Source organism: Dermacentor variabilis, chromosome 3 (genome assembly GCF_050947875.1).
Source record: "Dermacentor variabilis isolate Ectoservices chromosome 3, ASM5094787v1, whole genome shotgun sequence".
Taxonomy (NCBI): Eukaryota; Metazoa; Arthropoda; class Arachnida; order Ixodida; family Ixodidae; genus Dermacentor; species Dermacentor variabilis.
Genome location: NC_134570.1, coordinates 204,284,981 through 204,305,429, shown reverse-complemented (window position 1 = coordinate 204,305,429; position 20,449 = coordinate 204,284,981). Strand labels below are relative to the sequence as shown.

At 46.1% G+C, this 20,449-nt stretch overlaps 1 protein-coding gene across 1 annotated transcript in view; it reads right to left on the bottom strand.

Annotated features, from left to right (window-relative positions):
- The window catches only part of l(3)80Fj (lethal (3) 80Fj), a 413,275-nt gene that overhangs the window by 348,494 nt on the left and 44,332 nt on the right, over nt 1-20,449 (bottom strand). The window contains exons 7-9 of the mRNA XM_075686799.1: nt 17,041-17,109; nt 12,828-12,936; nt 10,015-10,089 (exon numbers count right to left, since the gene is read on the bottom strand). Coding sequence (XP_075542914.1) covers nt 10,015-10,089; nt 12,828-12,936; nt 17,041-17,109 — 253 coding nt within the window. The remainder of the gene's footprint in view (nt 1-10,014; nt 10,090-12,827; nt 12,937-17,040; nt 17,110-20,449) is intronic.

Genomic DNA, 20,449 nt, shown 5'->3' with positions numbered 1-20,449 from the left:
GCGCATGCACTTACATGAAGAAAACGAGCTATGCATGTGTGTAACGTACCGTATTTACACGGTTGTAAGTCGACCCCTTTTTTAAAATTTGAAAGTCTGAAGTTGGGGGGTCGACTTATAATCGAAACCAAAACATTGCTCCGCCAAAAAAAAAAGCGATACCAACGAGAGCTACAACGTAGTTACAATTTTATGTTCGCTCTATGGTCCTACCCGTATCTTTTCGCTATCCCGCATGTTTGTTCGCTTTTCGGAAGGGTTTTTCAACATTTTTTAGAGTCTTACAGTGCGTGCAACACTCATGAGGGGTGTCGATAGTTGATGGAAGTGCCGCTGTTCCCATTTGCGGCGGCACCCTTAAGCCTGTTTCACATGCAAGCGAAAATGCTCGCGAATCCTGCCGCCGCGCCGCAGAAATCTGTTTCGAGCGGCGGCGGCACTAGCAGCGGGAGCGGCGAGGTTCGGGAAAGTTGGAATTTCGTCGCAGCGACAGGGCGGCAGCACCGCTTCCGAACGGCCCGTCTCGACACGTGACCAGTGGAGGACTAGTGCGGGAAAGCCTGCGCATAGGACGGTGTTTATTTACTTGCTACACATGGTACGGGCAACATGCCACGAGAGCTTTTCAACGAATTGATAATTGCTAAGCGCAGGATATGTATTTATAAAATAAAGATTTGAGCGGCAGGGACAAAGCCATGCTTATATTGGTAGTCGCAAACTACCGAAACTGGCTGAAAGTCCCGTCTTTTTTGCCAGCAACACTGATATTCGCAGCGGCGGAAAACGCGCGGCGGCAATGCATGTGAAACGAAACCTCGCGAAAAGCTTCGCAGCGCCGCGCCACTGTTCACTCCATTCGCTCAATCGCTTGCATGTGAAACAGGCTTTAGAACGGCGGCGCTTGCGGGGAGTATCGGTAGTTCATGGAAGAGCAGACACCGAGCAGACACCATTCGCGGGTTTCTCTTTCTCTGTTTAAAGGCATTGGCATTGGTTTGACCAACTTTTTGACGCGCTCCACTTGACTGCCGGCTACGTGCTACTTCTATGCTTCCCCAGTCGTCATGAGTGCTGCAGGCCCACTAATCTTTCGGCACTCGTTCACAGCAGCGTTCAAGAGGGCTGCCATCCTTTACGCCGAAGAAACAAATCACTGCGCAGCGGGCCACAATTTCGATGTTTCTAAACGGGTGGTGCGAGAGTGGTGACTGCAGCAAAGCGAAATTTTCACCCTGTGGCGGCAAGTGAGAAATTTCCCACGTGCCGAAGTCTGGACCCTTTCCGGAGCTGTAGGCTAAGCTTGCGGCAGCGTCGCTGAAATGCGTGATTGGTCCCTGCCAGTGAAGTGTGACGTGGTCATGAAACAAGCCTGGACCTTCGCCTTAATTTTAAGGTTCTACTCCGCCGTGAGTACGAGTGGCAGGCGGCAGAAGACTGCGAAATTACGCCAACCGGACCTGTCAAAAGAGCCTCCCTGACGGCTGCGTGTGGTTGGGTGCATTTGGCGTGGGCTGCTGTTCTGCAAGATGTCCTGGTGCGGTCGTTTGCCAAATTTGAAATTTCGCTGGACCACGACGCGCTGTGGGACCGCAGCAACGATAACGATGGCAGCACTAGTGAAGACGAGTAGTCCAGTGACCATGCCAGCTACTAATAAATTTTCATTATCGAATGCGCCCTCGGTTTTTTTTTGTTTTTTTTCCGGTCAAGCGATATGGGGGGGGGGGGTCGACTTACATTCGAGTCGACTTACAATCGTGTAAATATGCTGGTTATGAGTCATGTGATGCCACCTCCAAGAAACTTAGTTCTTTTTCTGTGAGGGCCAGTGAAGAAAAACTAACACACTTATCACCCAATTTTGCAATCATCTGCGCTTTAGTTATTTCACGGATGAGCTGCATCCTGCCATGGGACACAATCGTGCAATCGTCCTCGATAGGTTTGCAGCCATGATTGCCAAGAACCCGCCGGTGCCTTTTTTTTTATGTTGTTGCGGTGTTCACGGAGCTAATCATTGAGGCAACGCCCAGTTCGCCCAATATATTGCTTCCCACATGAAAGCAGGAGGTTGTAAACCACACGGTGAACACACTGGATGAACATTTTGCGGTGATGCTTCGTGCACTTGTCGGACGGGGCGGCATTTCTATCCGTCAACTTGCCGAGCTTTAGCTTTGTTTGGAGCAGAAAAGACGACTCTTAAATTTGCCCTTTGGACCATCTTTTTCAAGTTATGGGATATCCCATGCATGTAGGGTACAACAGGCATTTTCTATCAATGTTAAGGACTTCTATTATTCTTTGGCACATAGAAGCATACTGGACCGTGTTGAGCAATGTATTGATGAGTATGGTGCTGTTTCATTCCAGAGCGAGGCCGGTATTTCATGCAGTCAGTTTTTAGAACTTTTACAGCTTTATCTTAATTCCACTTTCATTACTTGGGATAACCAATGTTTTTTGCAGAAGAGCAGAGTTTGTATTGGCTCCTGCATTGCTCCCCTTCTCAGTCACATGTTTTTATCCTGTTTAGACCATAACATTTCACTACAAGTGCAAGGCACTGCAGTTCTTAAGATATTTAGATACGTCGATGACTTTCTAATTTCCATTGACTGCTCTTTTGATGCCTTCATTCTGGAAACAAAGAAAGCGTTGGAAATGATTCAGAAGTGCTTAGTTCCCCTTCACACTACTCATGAGTTGCCGGGTGAGAAGTCTATTCGCTTTCTTGATCTTCGTCTGTGCTTTCCGGACAGCCACATGTGTTGGTTGTATGAGCCGTGAGCCAACAAGCCACTTCTGCCATATACGTCTGCACATTCTAAGCTTGTTAAATGGGCCATTATCAGTTCGTGCTTCAAGAATGCCCTCAGCGAGTCTCGCTGCCATGTCATCTAGTGGACGTAAGTTTTGAGAAGCAAACTCGACATTTGTGCTTGGCTGGATATCCTAAGGCAGTGCAGGTGTCTGTCACGGAACGCATATTTAGAAGAAGCAGAAGCGATCCAGCAAGCAGAAGTCAGTCGCCGATGTCCTTCCCGGAAAACGCCCTGCAAACGCCCTGCAAATGCCCTAAAGTGTTGTACCCTACATGCACGAGATACCCCATAACTTGAAAAAGATGGTCCAAAGGGCAAATGTAAGAGTCGTCTTTTCTGCTCCCAACAAAGCTCGGCAAGCTTTGCAAGTTGACGGATCCAAATGCCGTCCCGCCCGATAGGTGCACGAAGCATCACCGCAAAAAGTTTGAGTGTGTACACTGTGTGCTTTACAACCTCCCACTTTCATGTGCGAAGCAATAAATCAGGCAAACTGGGCATTGCCTCAATGATTGGCTTCGCGAACACTGCAACAACATTAAAAAATGGCACTGGCTGGTTCTTGGCAATTCATTGTCGCGATCATGGCTGCAAACCTATCGAGGACGATTGCACGATTGTGTCCCGTGGCAGGACGCAGCTCATCCGTGAAATAACTGAAGCCTTAGTTTACTTAGGCGACTCACTCTCGTAATTACAAGACACTATATCTGGTTAACCGCTAAAAGTAGCTAAATGGTGTACAGAATATAGACTAGTCGTAACTACTGATAAAACTAAGTATCTCATATTTCACTCCAACAGAAAAACAGTAGACTACAGTGCATTCACTTTGACTCCGGTGAACCAAACTCTGGATTCTGTTGATTTATTTAAATATTTAGGTGTTACTTTAGACAGTCACTCACACTGTAGAGAACAAATCAGCGTTGTCTGTAGAAAACTTGCTTTCAGCTGTTACCCACTGGCCCTTGCTCGGCAATATTTTCCTCGTGCTTTGCTTCGTTGCATATGGTTTTCTTTGTTACATACTCACATGAGCTATTGTTGTGAAATATGGGGCCTAACATATAAAACTTACTCAACACCTACAGTGCAGTTGCAAAAATGTGCTCTGAGAATAATAACATTTTCCTCAGTTCATCACCCAAGTAGCGTTCTGTTTACTGACCTTCGTATTCTTTCTTTCACGGCGTTAAGAAATTATAAGATCACTTGTTTAGTTCACAAAATACTCAACACCAACTTTCCCTTACCCAGCACCATATTTAACTTCCCACGTGCAAACACCAGGCAAGCAACTAACTTTAACTTAAACCTCCCTTATTGCAGCAATGTTTACGGTGAACGATTATTAGAGTTCTTTGGCGCTATAACTTGGAACACTGTGCCTGTGGAAATAAAAGTAACCAGAAATTTTGATCTTCTACGTAAACGCTTCTTGTCTAGCCGAATGTCTAGTCTAGCCTTCTTTACCATGACCTGATAAACTTAACAAAATCCGACTACTTGGTGCCCCCCGGACGTCACTCCAGTCAAACTAACCATGATAAATGTATTAGACCATTCTTTTCGCGTTGCAGCACACTAAGATACTCATTTTCTCCTTCAACAACAGATCTGTGGAATTCCCTGTCAAGTGACATCGTTTCCTCCCAATCTGTGCATTCATTCGTGTCGACACTCGAATTGCACTTCAAGTCATTATCGGAATGATGACCACATTGTGGTCGTCTTGGCTGGGCATTCCTCCAAAATTATCAATGACGTATTGCCCTGCCCCAACTTCTTTCACACGCCGGTGTCCGTACGTTCTTTCGTACTTCTCTGCGCTTGGTTCTTGCGCATGTTTGTCCACAGGATGGAATGATAATATACATTACACTTGATACTGTTTGTACATTACACGGCACACCCAAATGCATTTTTTCCTGCATTAACTGCTTCTTGCACTTTACATGGCGTACGCACTGTATAGGTTGTTTTTGTTTCCTTGTATTTACTTATTGCTGACATGGCACGCCGATTGTAACCATTGCTTTTTTGTTTGAGTTTGCTGCAAACCCAGCACCACGTACAGTCGCAGAGTGATTTTCTGGACTCCAAAAATTCGGACATGCTCAATTATTCGGTCTGCTTCGCGGCACCGCCGTTCTCCCCATAGACCATAATGTATAACAACTGCCGAAAGTTCGGACACCTTGCAACCTCTCGTCTGATTTTTCGGACACTCCTTGAGCCAACTCGATCGAGAGCACCATGCACCGACTCCGACCGGTGCATGGTTTGACTTGCTGAATGCCATTTTTGTTTTGAACGGAGTCTCCTTGCTGCCCCACGAAATGTCACTACTGAAAATCCCCGCTCATCATCATCGTTTCTGCCTGGTTCGATAGAGTGGCTCTACAGCAGTTCTGGTTTCAGCTTAGTAAGACATGTCAAGGCAATCCAGCGGATTTGTTTCTTCGCGCAAGACGCTCAGCTGGCTCAGCGCTGCGAGTAGGCCACGTTTTTCGTTTGTGCGACTGGCGCATGGTGGTGTTTGCTTTGTGTGCTGTGTCGAGGTTCCGGTGATCCAACGCGGCATACGGAAACATCGCGTCAAGTGTCTAATGGCGCCGACAGTGCCCGCGCAGACTGCGCTGGGGAATGCCGGCAAGCGGGTGCCACGAGGCCTAAGATTTGTCGCCTTCCAATGTGCTCCCTACTGACGCGGAAAATGTTCTGCAGAGACCTGCGCAGTGGTTGCATTGCGGTTCCGGACACCGTCTCATTTGACAGTTTCACAGGTGCTGGCACTGCTGTACTGACATGCGCAGAACTCGACGATGGCGAGATCATTCGTCAGGTTTCTGCTGCGCCGCCGGGCGATGACTCTGAGTAGGAAGATGACGCACCATGTGCTATGCTGCCGTCGCATGCGGAGCGTGTACATACAAGCAGTGACTGCGCTTTCAGCCGCCTATAGTGACCATATGACCCTCTCCGAGATTCAGGCTTATCTGATTGCGCGTAAAAGGAACAGCGTGCAACGGCGCCTTCGCGATTTATTCAAGCCTATTGCCGAGCCTGAATACCGTATTTACTCGCATATAACCCGCACCAAAAATTGAAAAAATGTGTTTAAAAAGTGGGGGTGCGGGTAATACGCGAATATTCCGGAGAAGGGGGGCTCGGCGGGTCGGCTTCACGGCAACGCGCGGCCTGCCGTGCAGAGTCCGCATCCCCATCGACATCAACGTGTGTTGCAGTGCATATTAATATTGCACCAACCTTTTGACCACCGAAGGCCAGTATGGACTGAAAGAAGACCACGTGGAAGCGGAGACCATGGAGCATATCGTTTTGCGGTGCAGAACACTTCGTCCGGACATTGCCGAAGACGCGGCGATAGATATAGAGGGTGCCCTGGGATTTGCAGGGGAGGACAGACGTGTGGATGAGAGAAGGGTAGTGGTGACAAAGAGTAGGTTGGAAGATTGGTGCAAAAGGGGCTAGGGACGAGTGAGTCTATAAAAGAGGGACAAATTACAGTTCACAATACGAACAAAATTACGGGGGAAAAAAAAGGGGGGAATCCTAGGCTAGGGGGCGCAAGCCACCACCGTTACAAAGGGCCACGCGTTTCGCATGCTTTGCATACGCTTTGTTCAGACGTTGATGGGCCTTGAGTAAGGTGCCGTTTCTTGTACGCCCAGTTTGCACAGTTCGCCAGCCTTGTCTAGGCATCATGAGTGTGTCTCGGCGGCAATCATTCACGGCGAAGGAGAAACTCAGGATCGTCGCCGCTGCTGAACAAATCGGCAACAGAGCTGCTGCGAGAAAGAACGATGTCGACGAATCTTGCATTCGCGACTGGCGGAAGAAAAAAGACTCTCTCGAAGCTGCGAACAAGGACAGGCGAGCGTTTCGCGGCCCGAAGACTGGCGCGTACCCTCACCTCGAGACGCAGCTTGCAAAATTCATCGAGGAGCAGAGGAGTCGTGGCCACGCTGTGTCTACAGAGATGGCGCAGATGCAAGCCCTGAAGCTGGCCCGGGAAATGCACATTCCACGCGAGTTTCATGCGAGCCGCGGATGGCTGCAGCGCTTTATGGCCAGGCATGGATTTTCGATGCGGCGGCGAACTACCATGTGCCAGCGGCTTCCCGACGCTTACGAGGAGAAGCTGCTCAACTTTCAACGTTACATCATCGGACTGAGGAAAGAGCGCAACTACTTGCTATCTCAGCTGGGAAATGCTGACCAAACGCCAGTATATTTCGAGATGCCTATGGACACGACCCTGGAAAAAAAGGGCGCAAAATCTGTTAGTGTGCTGACTGGCGGCAACACCAAGCTGCGCTGCACAGTGATGTTGTGTGCTTTGGCCGACGGCACCAAACTGCGCCCGTATGTAATATTCAAGCGCAAGACTCTACCGAGTACACCACTTCCCCCAGGAATTGTTGTGCGAGTGGAAGATAACTCGTGGATGAACAGTGACCTCGTCATTGACTGGATTCAAGCAATCTGGGAAAAAAGACCAGGTGCCTTGTTGGCACGCCGTTCGATGCTGGTGCTGGATTCGTTCCGAGGCCACTGCACTGACGCGGTGAAAGCTCGCCTCGCTGACAACGGCACAGACCTTGTCGTAATACCTGGCGGCATGACTTCCATGCTCCAACCACTCGACGTGTGCATCAATAAGCCTTTCAAGGCTCACGTGAAGCGGCTATATGCCCAGTGGATGGCCGATGGCCTTTACGCCCTTATGCCGACGGGACGCGTGCGAAGGCCAGATATTGCACTGCTGTGCCAGTGGATCGTAGATGCATGGGGGATGATCCCGGCCGACATGGTACGCAAGAGTTTCAAGAAGTGTGCCATAAGCAACAGCCTAGATGGTATCGAAGATGATTACGTCTTTGAGAGCGGCGATGAAGCCTCAGACGGCAGCAGTGAGAGTGGCGACGATTGACAATTGAACGACAGCACTGACAACGTTGCGGCAGTCGTTTTCAAATATATTTGTTTTGAAAACTAAAATGGTGACTGTTTGCTCAGTTGTAACTTCCTAGTCCTCATTTTTTCAGGTAAGTGTGCGGGTTATACGCGAGGATATTTTTTTTTATTTCATGGGGTTCAAAGTTAGGGGTGCGGGTTATATGCAAGGGCGGGTTATACGCGAGTAAATACGGTAAGTGCGTGGAAATAAAGGATTTCATTTTTTTTTTTCTTATTCTGCTTTTTCGGACACCTGTTTATTCGGACAGTTCTGCAGTCCCTGTGAGGTCCGAATAAACGGTCGGTGACTGTATAACAAAGCGCTACGCCTGTACTGTTCGTATGTCCCCTCCTGTATGAGCCTTTCAAGGCTTACAGTATTGATAAATAAATTTTTAAAGAAATAAAAATATGTAATAGCTCTTCCTTAAAAAAAAGTACTTGTTCATGTAACTTAAGTTCCTACTCATTGAACAGATATGTATTTGGTTGACCTGTATAGGTATGTATTTTTGTGTATTGGACCAGCTACTAGCCACATAGGCTATTGGTCAACTATTTTTGTACGCCCCCCCCCCCCATTCCTTGAATTGTTTAAATAAAGCTCACTTTTTGATTGATTGATTGATTGAAGCGCAGATGATTGCAAAATCGGGTTATAAGTGTGTTAGTTCTTTTTCTGTGAGGGCCAGTGAAGGGAAACTAGGTTTCTTGAAGGCGGCATCACATGACTCATAACTATGTTACACGAATGCACAGCGCATGCGCAGTCTATACTGCTTCACATATATAAACCGATTCAGTGGCACAATAAATTTAATTGAAAGTTTGTGCTTGGTGTGTGTTCTTCTCTAATCTTCGTGTCTTTTTTGTTGTGCAATAATACTTGAGAAGTAGTACCAACATCCTTAGAAACCAATGGCAACAAAATGACACACTTAACACATGGTGTCGCTTGCATCCAGATTTATGTTAAGACCAGATTAATTTATCTTATCCCCCTGGTTTAACTCTGAAAAACGACAGCCATTAGCAGTGGACACAGGGTCTAGAAAGGATAGCCCGAGTCACCTTTATTAGCAGCACTCAATAGTGGTGGAGAAGTGGAAGAGCTTTTGCTTCTTTAGGAGTGGAAGCAGCCAAGGTTATTTTGGGAGAGCTCTAGGAGCAGCAAGTTTGCCACTTTAAAAAAGGGATTGTTCGTTTCGAAGCAGAAGATATTGCTTTCGAAGCACTTGATCAAGCTCAACATCAACAGAGGCAGATTAAAAAAGAAATGTTTTCTGTAGTTAACTCGTGGCGCAGTAACTGAATTTAATGTCCCTGGTCATTGCTTATTTACTAGTTTTCAGCACAGCTTGCTAGGAAAACCCACCATGATATACACCATATCTCTGCCGTGTATAAACCACCACCACGTATAACCTGCATCCCCAATTAAAACAGAGAAAAAAGAGAACTAAAAATGTGCACACATGACCCACGGAAATAAGTGCACATCTTTACAAAAACAGTCTCCATTCGTGGGTGCATGACTCGCCCATGTCGTATATTCGGCCAGTGACAGTGTGCTGCTGCCTCTTCAGCTATGCTGATAAAGCTGGATTCACATGACAGACGTGATCACAGCCGAATCAGTCTTCCGACATGTGACGTGAATTGGATCCCTTTATAGCTAGCATTCACACAACAGAGGAGGACAGCGTGGACAGAGCAGTCCTCACATGGGCAATGGCGATGAAGTAAACGCAATCGACCCTAAAATTATAACAATGATTTGGCTCTCCACAGTACCGCAAAGCACTTCGCGTGTTTGTCACACATGACCATGTGATATGCAATCCACAAGCTCAAATCGTAATCAACGTGCAGGGGTGGGGAGAGGACAGAGTTCCCTAGGAGATTGCAAAATTTTGAATAGCAGAGAATCTTGTCTCGAGGTGTGGCTTTATAATAGCGCGTCTCGCTGCTGTAAAGCCACACCTCAAGGCAAAATTTGCATACAGCCCGTACCACAAGCTTACTGCTAAATTTTTAAAATTTTTGGTAGGGGTTATACATGCAAAAATATGGTACTATCCTATGGCTCATGGCTTTGCCAACTGATATTTAGGACGCCAACTTATTGCATGCGCTCCATTACTTGGGCTTATTCATGGCAGCAGTTTTCATTCCGACAATGAACAAAACGGATACTTACGTGCCAGGCTTTTGCCCAGTTCACCCAGGTAAGGGCTGAGCTCCAGAGTGACTCCCTGCAAGACGTGCGCCACACCTGTGTTGCACAGATGGGAGAGATGAGGGCACTGACCAAGCCTTATTAGCTCCTGTCAACAGCACTCTGGTGGTAGTGGGCATTCACACACAAAGCAAAAAAGGTTGTGATATTGTTCAGCAGACTGGCAAAGGCACTAAAGTTTGCGATTGCCAGTCAGCATGTCGGAGCTGTGCACATTTACCTATGACAGATAAATCCCACCACAGTATCAGTCAAAAGGAACTTGAGTCATGAGAATGAATGAAATTCCCAGGCAAACGAAGATTAGCTGGAGCAAACATGGCATACATTCTTAAGTCAAGGGAAGTTACAAGCAGTGCACGCAGGTAAACTTGAATGCCATTGCCATTTCATGGCAACAAGCAATGCAGACTGTGCAATAATCACACACAAAATGCCTCTGCGGCCTTGGCCAACACAAAACCTTGAAGGTGCCCTGAACAACTTTTTATTGAAGTTGAGAAATGCATCTGAAGTTAAAATAGGCTATTTCAGAAATAATTTGCCACAAAAAGAACTTCAATGTATCCCGCCTAAGCAGAGTTATTGGCAATCAAACATGCTGGCTGTGGTGCTTCCGCTCTTTCTTCAATTACTTGCACTGCAAAGGCCACAGCGAAGCGGGGCATGCCCACAATGCTCTGCCTACTGAACGTCACCGTGGTGCGCAGTTCAAATATGATTTTGAATCTTCACGCAGACACCACTACTTTCAATTTTGGGACCTACGGTGCACCAAAAGTGGTTGTCCTCAGCGAGCCACAGCGCGCTCAGCCAGCAGACTCGTTACGACACCCTGTGGTGGCCTAAGCTATGTAGCAGACCGCAGTCACATGTAACTGTAGTGCGTAAAGCACCGCATTTGCTTTGTGCACAACAGGGCTAGAGAGTGCGTTCGCGCTCATATGCTCCTGTCTGGCTGTGCTTTGTGGTGTGGACTGGCATTGTACTGCACCAGCTTGATCGACTGATAGTAGCCACGTCCTACTTACGCATTTTGAAGCACTATCAATAGCTCATTATGAAGCGAAGTCATTATGAAACAAGGTTTTACTGGTTTACAAAATAAAGTGTCCAGAAAAGAGTAAGGAGCAGGCTTCTGTTGAAAAGAGAAAAAGAGCGTTTGAGACAAAGGTGACTGTGTTCCACTTGCAACATCCATATACCACGCCCGACTGCAAAATTTGGCTGAGATGTTCACAGCTGCTTATGCTATCTGCAGACTTTTTTTCACCAAGCCCAAGAAGTGGTCCAGGACTCCTTTAAGCAAAAACAGTTGAACTTCGGCTTAATGAACTTCAATATAATGAAATTCTCTATATAACAAAGTATTTAACTTTGTATATCTTATCCATAGAACACCATTTATTCTGAACCTCAATATAACGAAGTGTGTTTACATACAATTTCAATATAATTAAGCTTCACTGCTGCCGTGAAAGAACACCAAAGCAATAAAAGGAATCTGCCGTGAACGCAAATGGAATTACGAATTGCATGTGGCTGCTTGCAAACGCACCTTTCAAGTCGCGTGGCATGCGACAGAGAACAACCGCAAAAGCAGAGCAGCAATACCCTTTTGTAATCATGTTCTGCATATAAATGCGACAAGATACCATAATGCCCCGCATGCCGTATGCTGTGGATGCGAAGATGAGCCAAGAGGGGCGGTAGCTTGATGCACATCGTCTACCCGTGCGAGCAAGCGCAGGTGGCTGGGGGAAGCTCGAAGGAGACTTCAAGGGAGTTGTTGGAAGCATGGAAGCGTTTTATATTAAAAAGAAAGGGTCTGATTGTGTCAGTGATACATCTATCGTAATATATTCCGCAGAAATGTGCTTTATCCATAGTATGTTATCATGACCATGTTGTTCTGTCACATCTTGGCTCCTTGCGCATGAGCGGAAGTCGTTTGTTCTATACATTTTTTGAGGCTTTCATTAAACAATTGGTAGTTTGGCACTTCACTGTCTTCCTTTCTTCTGTCCTTTTTCAAGAAATGTAATTTGCACCACAAAGTATACCTAGGAAATCTAAGCACCAACTTGCCCAAGAAGAAGTCCTTTTGGCACAATTTTGATGATGATGCTATATTGGAAGTGCATTATCTCTGCTTCTACTTGTGCCATCACTGTAGTTTTTTTTTCTTTTCTAAAAAGGCAAAGCTGTGTAGAGTGCAAATTTACAAAATAACATTGTTACATTTATTAGGAAAGTTTTTTTCAATGTTTCTGTTTTAGCAGTTAGATGGCTTTCTCTCACTGATGTTTGCAATGTTCTCCTTTGATATAAAACTGGGTTAGAACACCATACTTGCTACTTTGCACTCTTTGTTAGTTCCACATTATTTTCATATGTCCATTTTCATATGCCATATATAGTTTGGTAAATAGCTCACTTTCAAGAAAATTATGCAATAAAGCTGAATTTCTTCAATTTGTGGAAATTTATTTATTCTGCAAGAAAACCGGATGTATGTTTACATCTAGTTTTAATCTAGCAAACTCAGCAAGTTTCATCAAAATCGATCATTAACTCTTCTTTTTATCTTTCAAGAGCAGCATCCCCCCTTAACTTTAATGCCTCGAATTAAAGAAATCAGTGATTTAACAAATTTTTTTCACTTGATATACTTTGTTATATGGAGGCTTGACTGCATGCAGCGAAGGGAAGGGGCTGCTCGCTTAGTGCTGTCAGCACTAAAGCGCCGGCATTCTCAGGGTGGACGCACTCACTCTCCATGATGATCTCGGGATTGCGCAGCATTGCCTTCTGCAGGGCGGGCACCAGCTGCTCCTTGAAGTCCTCGTGAGTGGCATGCCGCAAAAGGCAGCGCGAATGCTCCTGCAGGAATAGCAGTCACTCAGATGTCACCTTTTCCGAGTTGAGATTTATTCCCATCACAACATCCAATATCCACAATGTTTTTGTGAGGTGCTTATTAAAAACTACAGAATTCCTCGCACAAATTTGAGAGGCATCTTATTGAAGATATCGCAGGAATGTGTCCATTACGGGGACCTCCTCGAAGCAACCATCGCATACCGAGCTATACAGTACCATATTTACTCATGTAACGAACACACTCGCGTAAATGAATGCACCCCCGGTTTAGTCGCGAGAAATGTGAATTTTTGTCCCTCATGTAATGAATGCACCCCCAAATTTGCTACTGTGCCGTCTGACTATCGAACGGCCATGCGTGTGCTGCTGCAGCGGCGGCAGCAGCAGCAGCCTATTTTATGTGCACTGCAGGACGAAGGCCCGCTATCTCTAATTACCCGTCCTGCACCAGCCGATTCCAACTAGCATCCGCAAATTTCATAATTTTGTTGCACCATCTAATCTTCTGTCGTTCTCTACTGTGATTCCCTTCTCTTGGCACCGATTCTGTCACTCTAATGGTCCAACAGTTATCTACTCTACGCATATCCATTTGCTCTCTGATCCAAACCGCTCTCTTCCTGTCTCTTAAAGTTATGCCTAGCATTCTTCGTTCGATTGCTCTTTGCGCAGTCCTTAACTTGTTCTCAAGCTTCGTCAGACTCCAAGTCTCTGCCCCATATGTCATCACTGGTAAAATGCACTGATTATATACCTTCCTTTTCAATGATAATGGTACGCTTCTAGTCAGTAGCTCACAATGTCTGCCGTATGCGATCCAACCCATTTTTATTCTTCTGTGAATTTTTGCCCAGTTATTCATCAACTTAATGCTTAACACATTGCTTCTGCCAGTGCCAATGCAAAGGTGACTCACAGATTCAAGAGAGAAAAATATGCAACTGGCTCTCTGCAACATACATAGTTTACATATTTTATGCTGACCTAATAGAAGAGAGCACGCGCGGGATGCGCGGCCGTGTGAAGCGCAGGGGAGAGTCTAACTAAAGCAGGGGCAGCTGGCACTTGATCGACATAATGGTCATGGTCGGGTGCGCTGTCAAATTCGCGCATCTGTGGCTCGCTTTTCTGGCTGCTTTGGGTTTTGATGTGTGTGATGGGATAAGCAGAGTTATACGCCTGCTGCGGGACGTGGAGTTTATCTGCTCACAAAACGGAAACGCTGACCAGACACCGATAAACTCTGATATGCCGATGAGCAGGATGGTCGAGGAATGACGCATAGAGCGTGCTTGTCAAAATAGGTACGCACTTCGATGTGATGCTTGCGATAAGGGCAGATGGCCAGAAGCGCCTGTGAGGACGAGCTGGCGCGCAAGTTTCGCCGCGCGCAATTGGCCTAGGCCGCGGCGACTTCGCACGGCTGACTGGTTCTTTATTCTATGGTGGAACCAGGATGTGGATGAAGCGGCCAGTGAACTAAGCAGCAGTTCTGGTAGTTTCGATGCGGCGTGAAGTTATGGTTTGCCAATGGTATACATGTATTTTTACTACAAAGATAAGTTATCTTATACATGTTCCAAATCATTATCGTCTTACTTTTCAATGTTTGCTGCTTCGAAAATGTCTCCATGAAATGTAACCCGCATAATGAACGCACCCCTCAACTTTGCTTTGATATGCAGAAAAACTTTGTTAAACCGTACCCGCTTAAACAGTAGTTTCGTTTTAAAAGTAGTAAAGTCAAATCCCTAACTCAGCGGCTATTGAATATAATGTGTTTTGTATCCGCATAAACTGTACCAGCTTATTGCATACGTATCGGTTAACACACAGTGTTTCCATTTTTCATCGCGCAAACACGGCAGTGCGTCGTCTCCATCGGGCAGCCCGGCAGAACAAGTCTCAGAGGTCAGCACAACGGCCTCCAAGCGCCCTGTGCGTTAGCACTTAAAGCCACATCAACATCAACATCATTTCGGTGCCCAGCCAGAGAGCGTTGTGGCGTCATGCAAGCGAGAACTCGCGTCATATCGAAACTCGGATAAAAGAGACGCCGGGTGCTTACCATAGAAGAAAAATTAGACATTGTTCGTGCTATCGAACATGACATGAATGAGCTGACGGTGGCACACGACAGGGATCTACTGTTGACTACGGTGTGTGGCATTTGGAATGCGAAGAAGTTGCTCGGCAGCACTGCTGCCACCTCGAAGAGATGTTGGCTATGAGGTTGGACTTTTCGCCATTGTAGCCTCTGTTGCTGTCGAAGTGTCGCCTGGCGACAGTGATAAGGACGACACGGAAAGTGATAGCATGGGCGTTTTAGGCTCGACAGTGGCAGAAGCTGCGCATTACGTGAGCCTCACGGATGCAATCGTCGCGACGAGAACAGCACCCCGCAATGAAAAGGTGCCCCGCGATTTTTGCAACGCTACCGCGCCTGTGCACAGAGAATATGCAACACCAACAAGGAATCTGCCATGCGAGTGTTTGCCGAGAAGAGTGGGCTGGCTGAAAAGCTGGCGCACAGCTTCAGCAAGTTTGAGGCCGCTGTCGTCACTGCTAGGCCGCCACAGCATCAAATGAAAATAACATGTTTGTCGCGCGACGTAAATAGATACTGCATGTTTTTTCCCCTTTCATTGCACTCTCTCCGAGTTCCGCTTTTGACAGGTACATGGGTGATCTCATGCTATTTCAATTAAGCAGTACTACCATTTAGTAGATACTTTTTCCGAGCTCCGGCCAACTACGGTTTAACGAGGTTTCACTGTATTGGGAAAAAAGTGTGTTCCTTACGCAGGTATATACGGCAGTTCTAATGCAACATTCTTTTGATGCACCAACAAAACTACCATAAAAACCGGACTATAGGTCGATCCCCCAACTAACGAATTCTAAAAATGAAAAAAATCTTTTTCAATGGCAAAAGTACCGAAAGAAACCCTTACCTTGAAACAAATGTGACTCAGCCGGTTGCACAATGGCGACAGTATTTATTTAAACATTGCTCGCATGTGCACCTGGCCAAGTTTTTAGCAGTATCGCGCGACCATAGACTCGCATGCTGGTCAGCACCATATTAACGGGGCTGAGCAGCGAAACAAACGAGATACGCGCATGTGTACACATGCACTTACTTTCGCTATTTCGCAGCTCCGCGCCGTGATGATAAGGTGCTAACACGCGGGTCGATGGTCGCGCGATACTGTTAAAAATTGGCCGGGTGTACAGTACACAGAAGGGCACGAAGTGCGCAAGCGCTACTCCGAATCAGAGCAACGTCTTTGACCAGAGTCGTCCGAACTAGAGTCTGATGACTAGTGCTTCTCGCTGCCCAGTCCATAGACGCGTGCCATCTTTACTGCTTTCAAACGGATGCATTGGCAGTCACAGACAGCGATATTACACGCAGCTCCCGGACGAACTCTGCAACCTTGTCTTCCAGTTCTGCGGTCCGCGCTGCGATCTGCCCACGAAATGATGTTTTGTTTTGGTTGCTGCAAGTTGTAATACGTTGCTTTTGCCTCCACCACTACGAAATGCTCTTTTCAGATACTCCAAATTCGCGCTGTTCCACCAGGTTGCCGTGGGCTTCCGCATACTCAATCGCCTTTTTCTTGAAGGTGACGGTGAACTGACGTGGGCTTTCGCTTATTTTGAAACAAAATGTGAATAAGCAGCCTTTAACCAATATAACTTTGCGACAATAGAAATGCAAAATAACGGTTCCACAATGTCGCCAAGCCGCTGCTGATGGCGATGGCGGCTGTTTACTTCATCCGCCCATTGTTGCAAAACTTCCGTAGCTTTTCCGCCAATGTCCAGTATATAAGACGAGGGTCGACTTTTCGCAACGGTTTTTTGAAAAAAAGTTCAACCTATATTCCGGTTTTTACGGTAACAGTTCCCACCTTTGAGTAACAAAATGGGTTGTAATGGGGGCAAACACAGCTAAGCATAGAATAGAATTAGTCAAAGTGATGACATTAAAGAAAATATGCGGGCCTGTCACAGGCATTCTTGATGTGATATGTAATTGGAGATCCAATGAAGAAGCGTTTGTCCTTAGCAGGCTAACAATGACAATGCCAGACTTACTAGAACCTGAGTTGGTGCTGCCGTCTTGCTTGTCAATACCACAGTCTTGAATACTTCCAGGAACTTCGCCTACAGAGAATAGCAAAACATGACAGAGCATTTTTGATTCAGCAAGTTTCCCAAATTTTCTCAAGTTATTCTTTTTTCAGACTATAAAGGAGAGCGAACTTTCTACTTGCATGGTATCAACAAATCAAGAAGGCTAACCGCACTATTCGCAGGTTGTCCACCACTCTACATTCGACCTCAACTCCAGAAACAAGGCGGCAGTGCAACACCTCAGCTGGTGCGGCTGCTGCATTTCAATAATACACCTTGGTGGCTTCCATGGCAAAATTTTACCACAAAGCTGTTAAGGGGAATTTCACAGCAACTTTCCTGCAGTGTGTCAGTATCCAATGTCAATTAAAAAGCAAGCAGAGTTCTGAAATTTTGCTTCTTCAATTTATATTATCGATAATCTTAAAATAAATGTTGCCTTCCATATACCTGGCTAGAACAAAAAACTTCTTTGCACATTGTTTTATAGTGTAAGCTGTTATGGGCTCATTCCAAAAGTTTTAGTTGGCGATGGTGTCTGCCGCCGCCGGTATCCATTGCGGCTATCACCTAGCACGCGATGTAAGTCAGAGGCGCTCCATGTAGCATCGATACATGCTCACTCTGCATGGAAGTTATATACAGTATAACATCATTACAACAGACCTTGAAAGTGAACAAGATTTTGGTCTGTTATAAAAAAAGTATGTAGTAAGAGCAATAATGTTACAACACTTATGCAAACACTAAATGGGTCTGTTATAGCTACAGTGAATTACAAGTCAGAAACAAAGAATGGATTTATTCCTAAGTCTCCTGAAAGAAGCTTGCCAGCTTTGACTGTACTGCATGGTGAACAGCTATAGACATTATACGTGTCTCCATAATTACGAGGCTGTTCACTTCATCTGCCACCATAGTATCTTGCTCAAAATAGTTGTTTAGGCCTTGGATGTATTCCAAGGCTTAAGAAGTTATTTTCTCAGCTACAACCCCTCTGATACCTTCCTCCTCTTTCTCTTCTACATCTTGATCTGCAGTAGGCACTCTGTGGACTCGAGCTACAATTTCTTCACCTGTCAACTGTTCTGTGTTTACCAGGTCATCATCCACAGTCTCGTACTCTAAGAATTCCTGGCTCTTGAAGGCCTCTTCAACAGCTGCACAGACACCTGGATCTGGTTGGTCTTCCAGTGGCAATATGAGGTCAGAGCAGTCGCTGTCACCAACTGAGAAACCAGCTTTCCTAAAGTAATTTGTTATGATAGTTGGCTGAATCTGCGCCTACATAGAAGAAGGGACCTGCACTGCAAATTTCAGGTCAATTACAGAGTCTCGCTTTGTTTGCATGTCAAAAAGCAAATGCTCTGCAAGGCGTCTGCGGTACCTGGACTTCACTGAGTGCACAACGCCCTGGACGATAGGCTGTTGCTTTTGACATTGCGCAGGATGGAAATACGCCACCTTTGTAGCCTGAAGCTACGGAAGCTGCATGTAGCTCAAGCAATTGTCGAGGAAGAGCAGCACATTCCTCTTCTGCTTCTGCATTTTGCTGTCGAACTCCAGCATCCACCTGTAGAAGATATCCTTCGTCACGAAGGTGCTTTTGTTGGAATCCTAGTCCACGGGAACTTGCTTATTCCGCAGGCATAGCGGCCTTCGTGACTTGCCTATAACCAGCAGCCTTGCTATTTCACTCCTGTCCATGTTGCAGCAGAACGCTTAAGCGATCCTTTGACTTCTTGCCACCATGGCACACGTCTTCAGAAAAACAGTCTGTCTTTTCTCACCTCAACTTGTAAAAAATGCCACTTTTATCGGCAACGAAAACTTCACGCGGTGTGTAGCCTTCAAGAAGCACTGGGAGAACCTCGGCTTTCCAATCAGCCACAACAGTTTCGTCAACGCTGGCCAACTCATCAGAAAGGCACTTGAAGGCAATTCCATGCCTTAATTTAAATCGGCTGAGCCAACCTTCAGTGCACTCGAACTCTTCTTGGTTGAGAACAAAGGCAAGTTGCTCAGCATGTTTCGGTAGAAGCAGACTGTTCCCGGAGATGTTTCACGAACGGGCGTCATGAAGCCACACCAGCAGGGCCTCCTCAACGTCGGGGAATAAAGCCTCGTGGAGTCAAAACCTCTTGGGCTGCATGTCGCCTGACACTTTTTTTGCCAGAATTGCCTCCTTGGCGCTGATGATATGCCCACGGTTTGCTTCGATAAGCTGAAGGCCACGGCAACATTCACCTGCTTTTTGCACTTCTAAACTTGCTCGATGATATCAAGCTTGTCTTCATGGAAACCTGCTTGCACTTTGTCGCTTCTGGTGGCTTGCGATAAATAGCATTGGCTGATCCATTTGGCTCAATCACGCCACTAACTTCCCGACAGTATGTCCGCATGCACAGGCTGACAGGATAAACAAAGCACATGACAGACATTTTATTCCGAGAGGGGGCCCTACCTCTCAGAATTAGAAGGGTCAGAAGGGTCCGAATACCTTTTTTGAAGTTCAAATCTCCCGCTACACAACTGGGGGAATGATGACATTTCGTAAGCCATCACCACCCATTGCTGTCATCTGTAAGTAAAACAGCATCCGACAGCCGGCTCTACTGGGCCAAGACAGAGCAGCCGCTTCGCCGCTGCAGCTGCTTTTTGGTCAAGTGACGTACACTGTTCGGGCATACTGCGACGTAACATGGATGTTGAATTCTCTGCTACTTGGAGCTCATGCAAGTTTCACAAGCCAGCAATAACAGCACGGCACTTCCTGATAACTACTTAAACGCGAAAGCATGGGCAGCGCGGAGTCGAGAGAAAACGAAAGCGTTCGATCGCACACGTTGTTGTCAAGGGTAATTTCAATGAGTTCTTTTGTCTAAATATGAAATAGAGCTGGACAAGTAGCATTTTATTTCATCTTATTTTATTAAAGTATCTCTTATTAAGGTATCATCTTATTTTATTTAAAGTAGCATTTTATTTCATCTTAGCTGTGTTACAAGCATCGGCATATGAATAGGGTAAACACTTCTAACGTATCAGTGTAAATGTGGCTGCTATCACCGCCCTCGATTTGTTGTGTGCCCACAAGTGCAGACGAGAATAATGGAAAGGCGCTTTTTTTGTTGTTGACCACAACCATTATAAAGCCTACACATAATAAACGCAAGTTTGGTTGTAGCTTTTTCTTTTCATGGAAGTGCAGGAAGTGATGAAAGGAATGAAATGGGGCATCTGCTTAAGAAAGTTTGGTGCGTGCAGACCGATTTGTTTGTCTTCAAGAGTCGTTCGCGCAGTATCCGACAGATGGCAAGCGCGATCATTATTATCTAGACTTGGCACACGACATATCACTGCGGCAAGA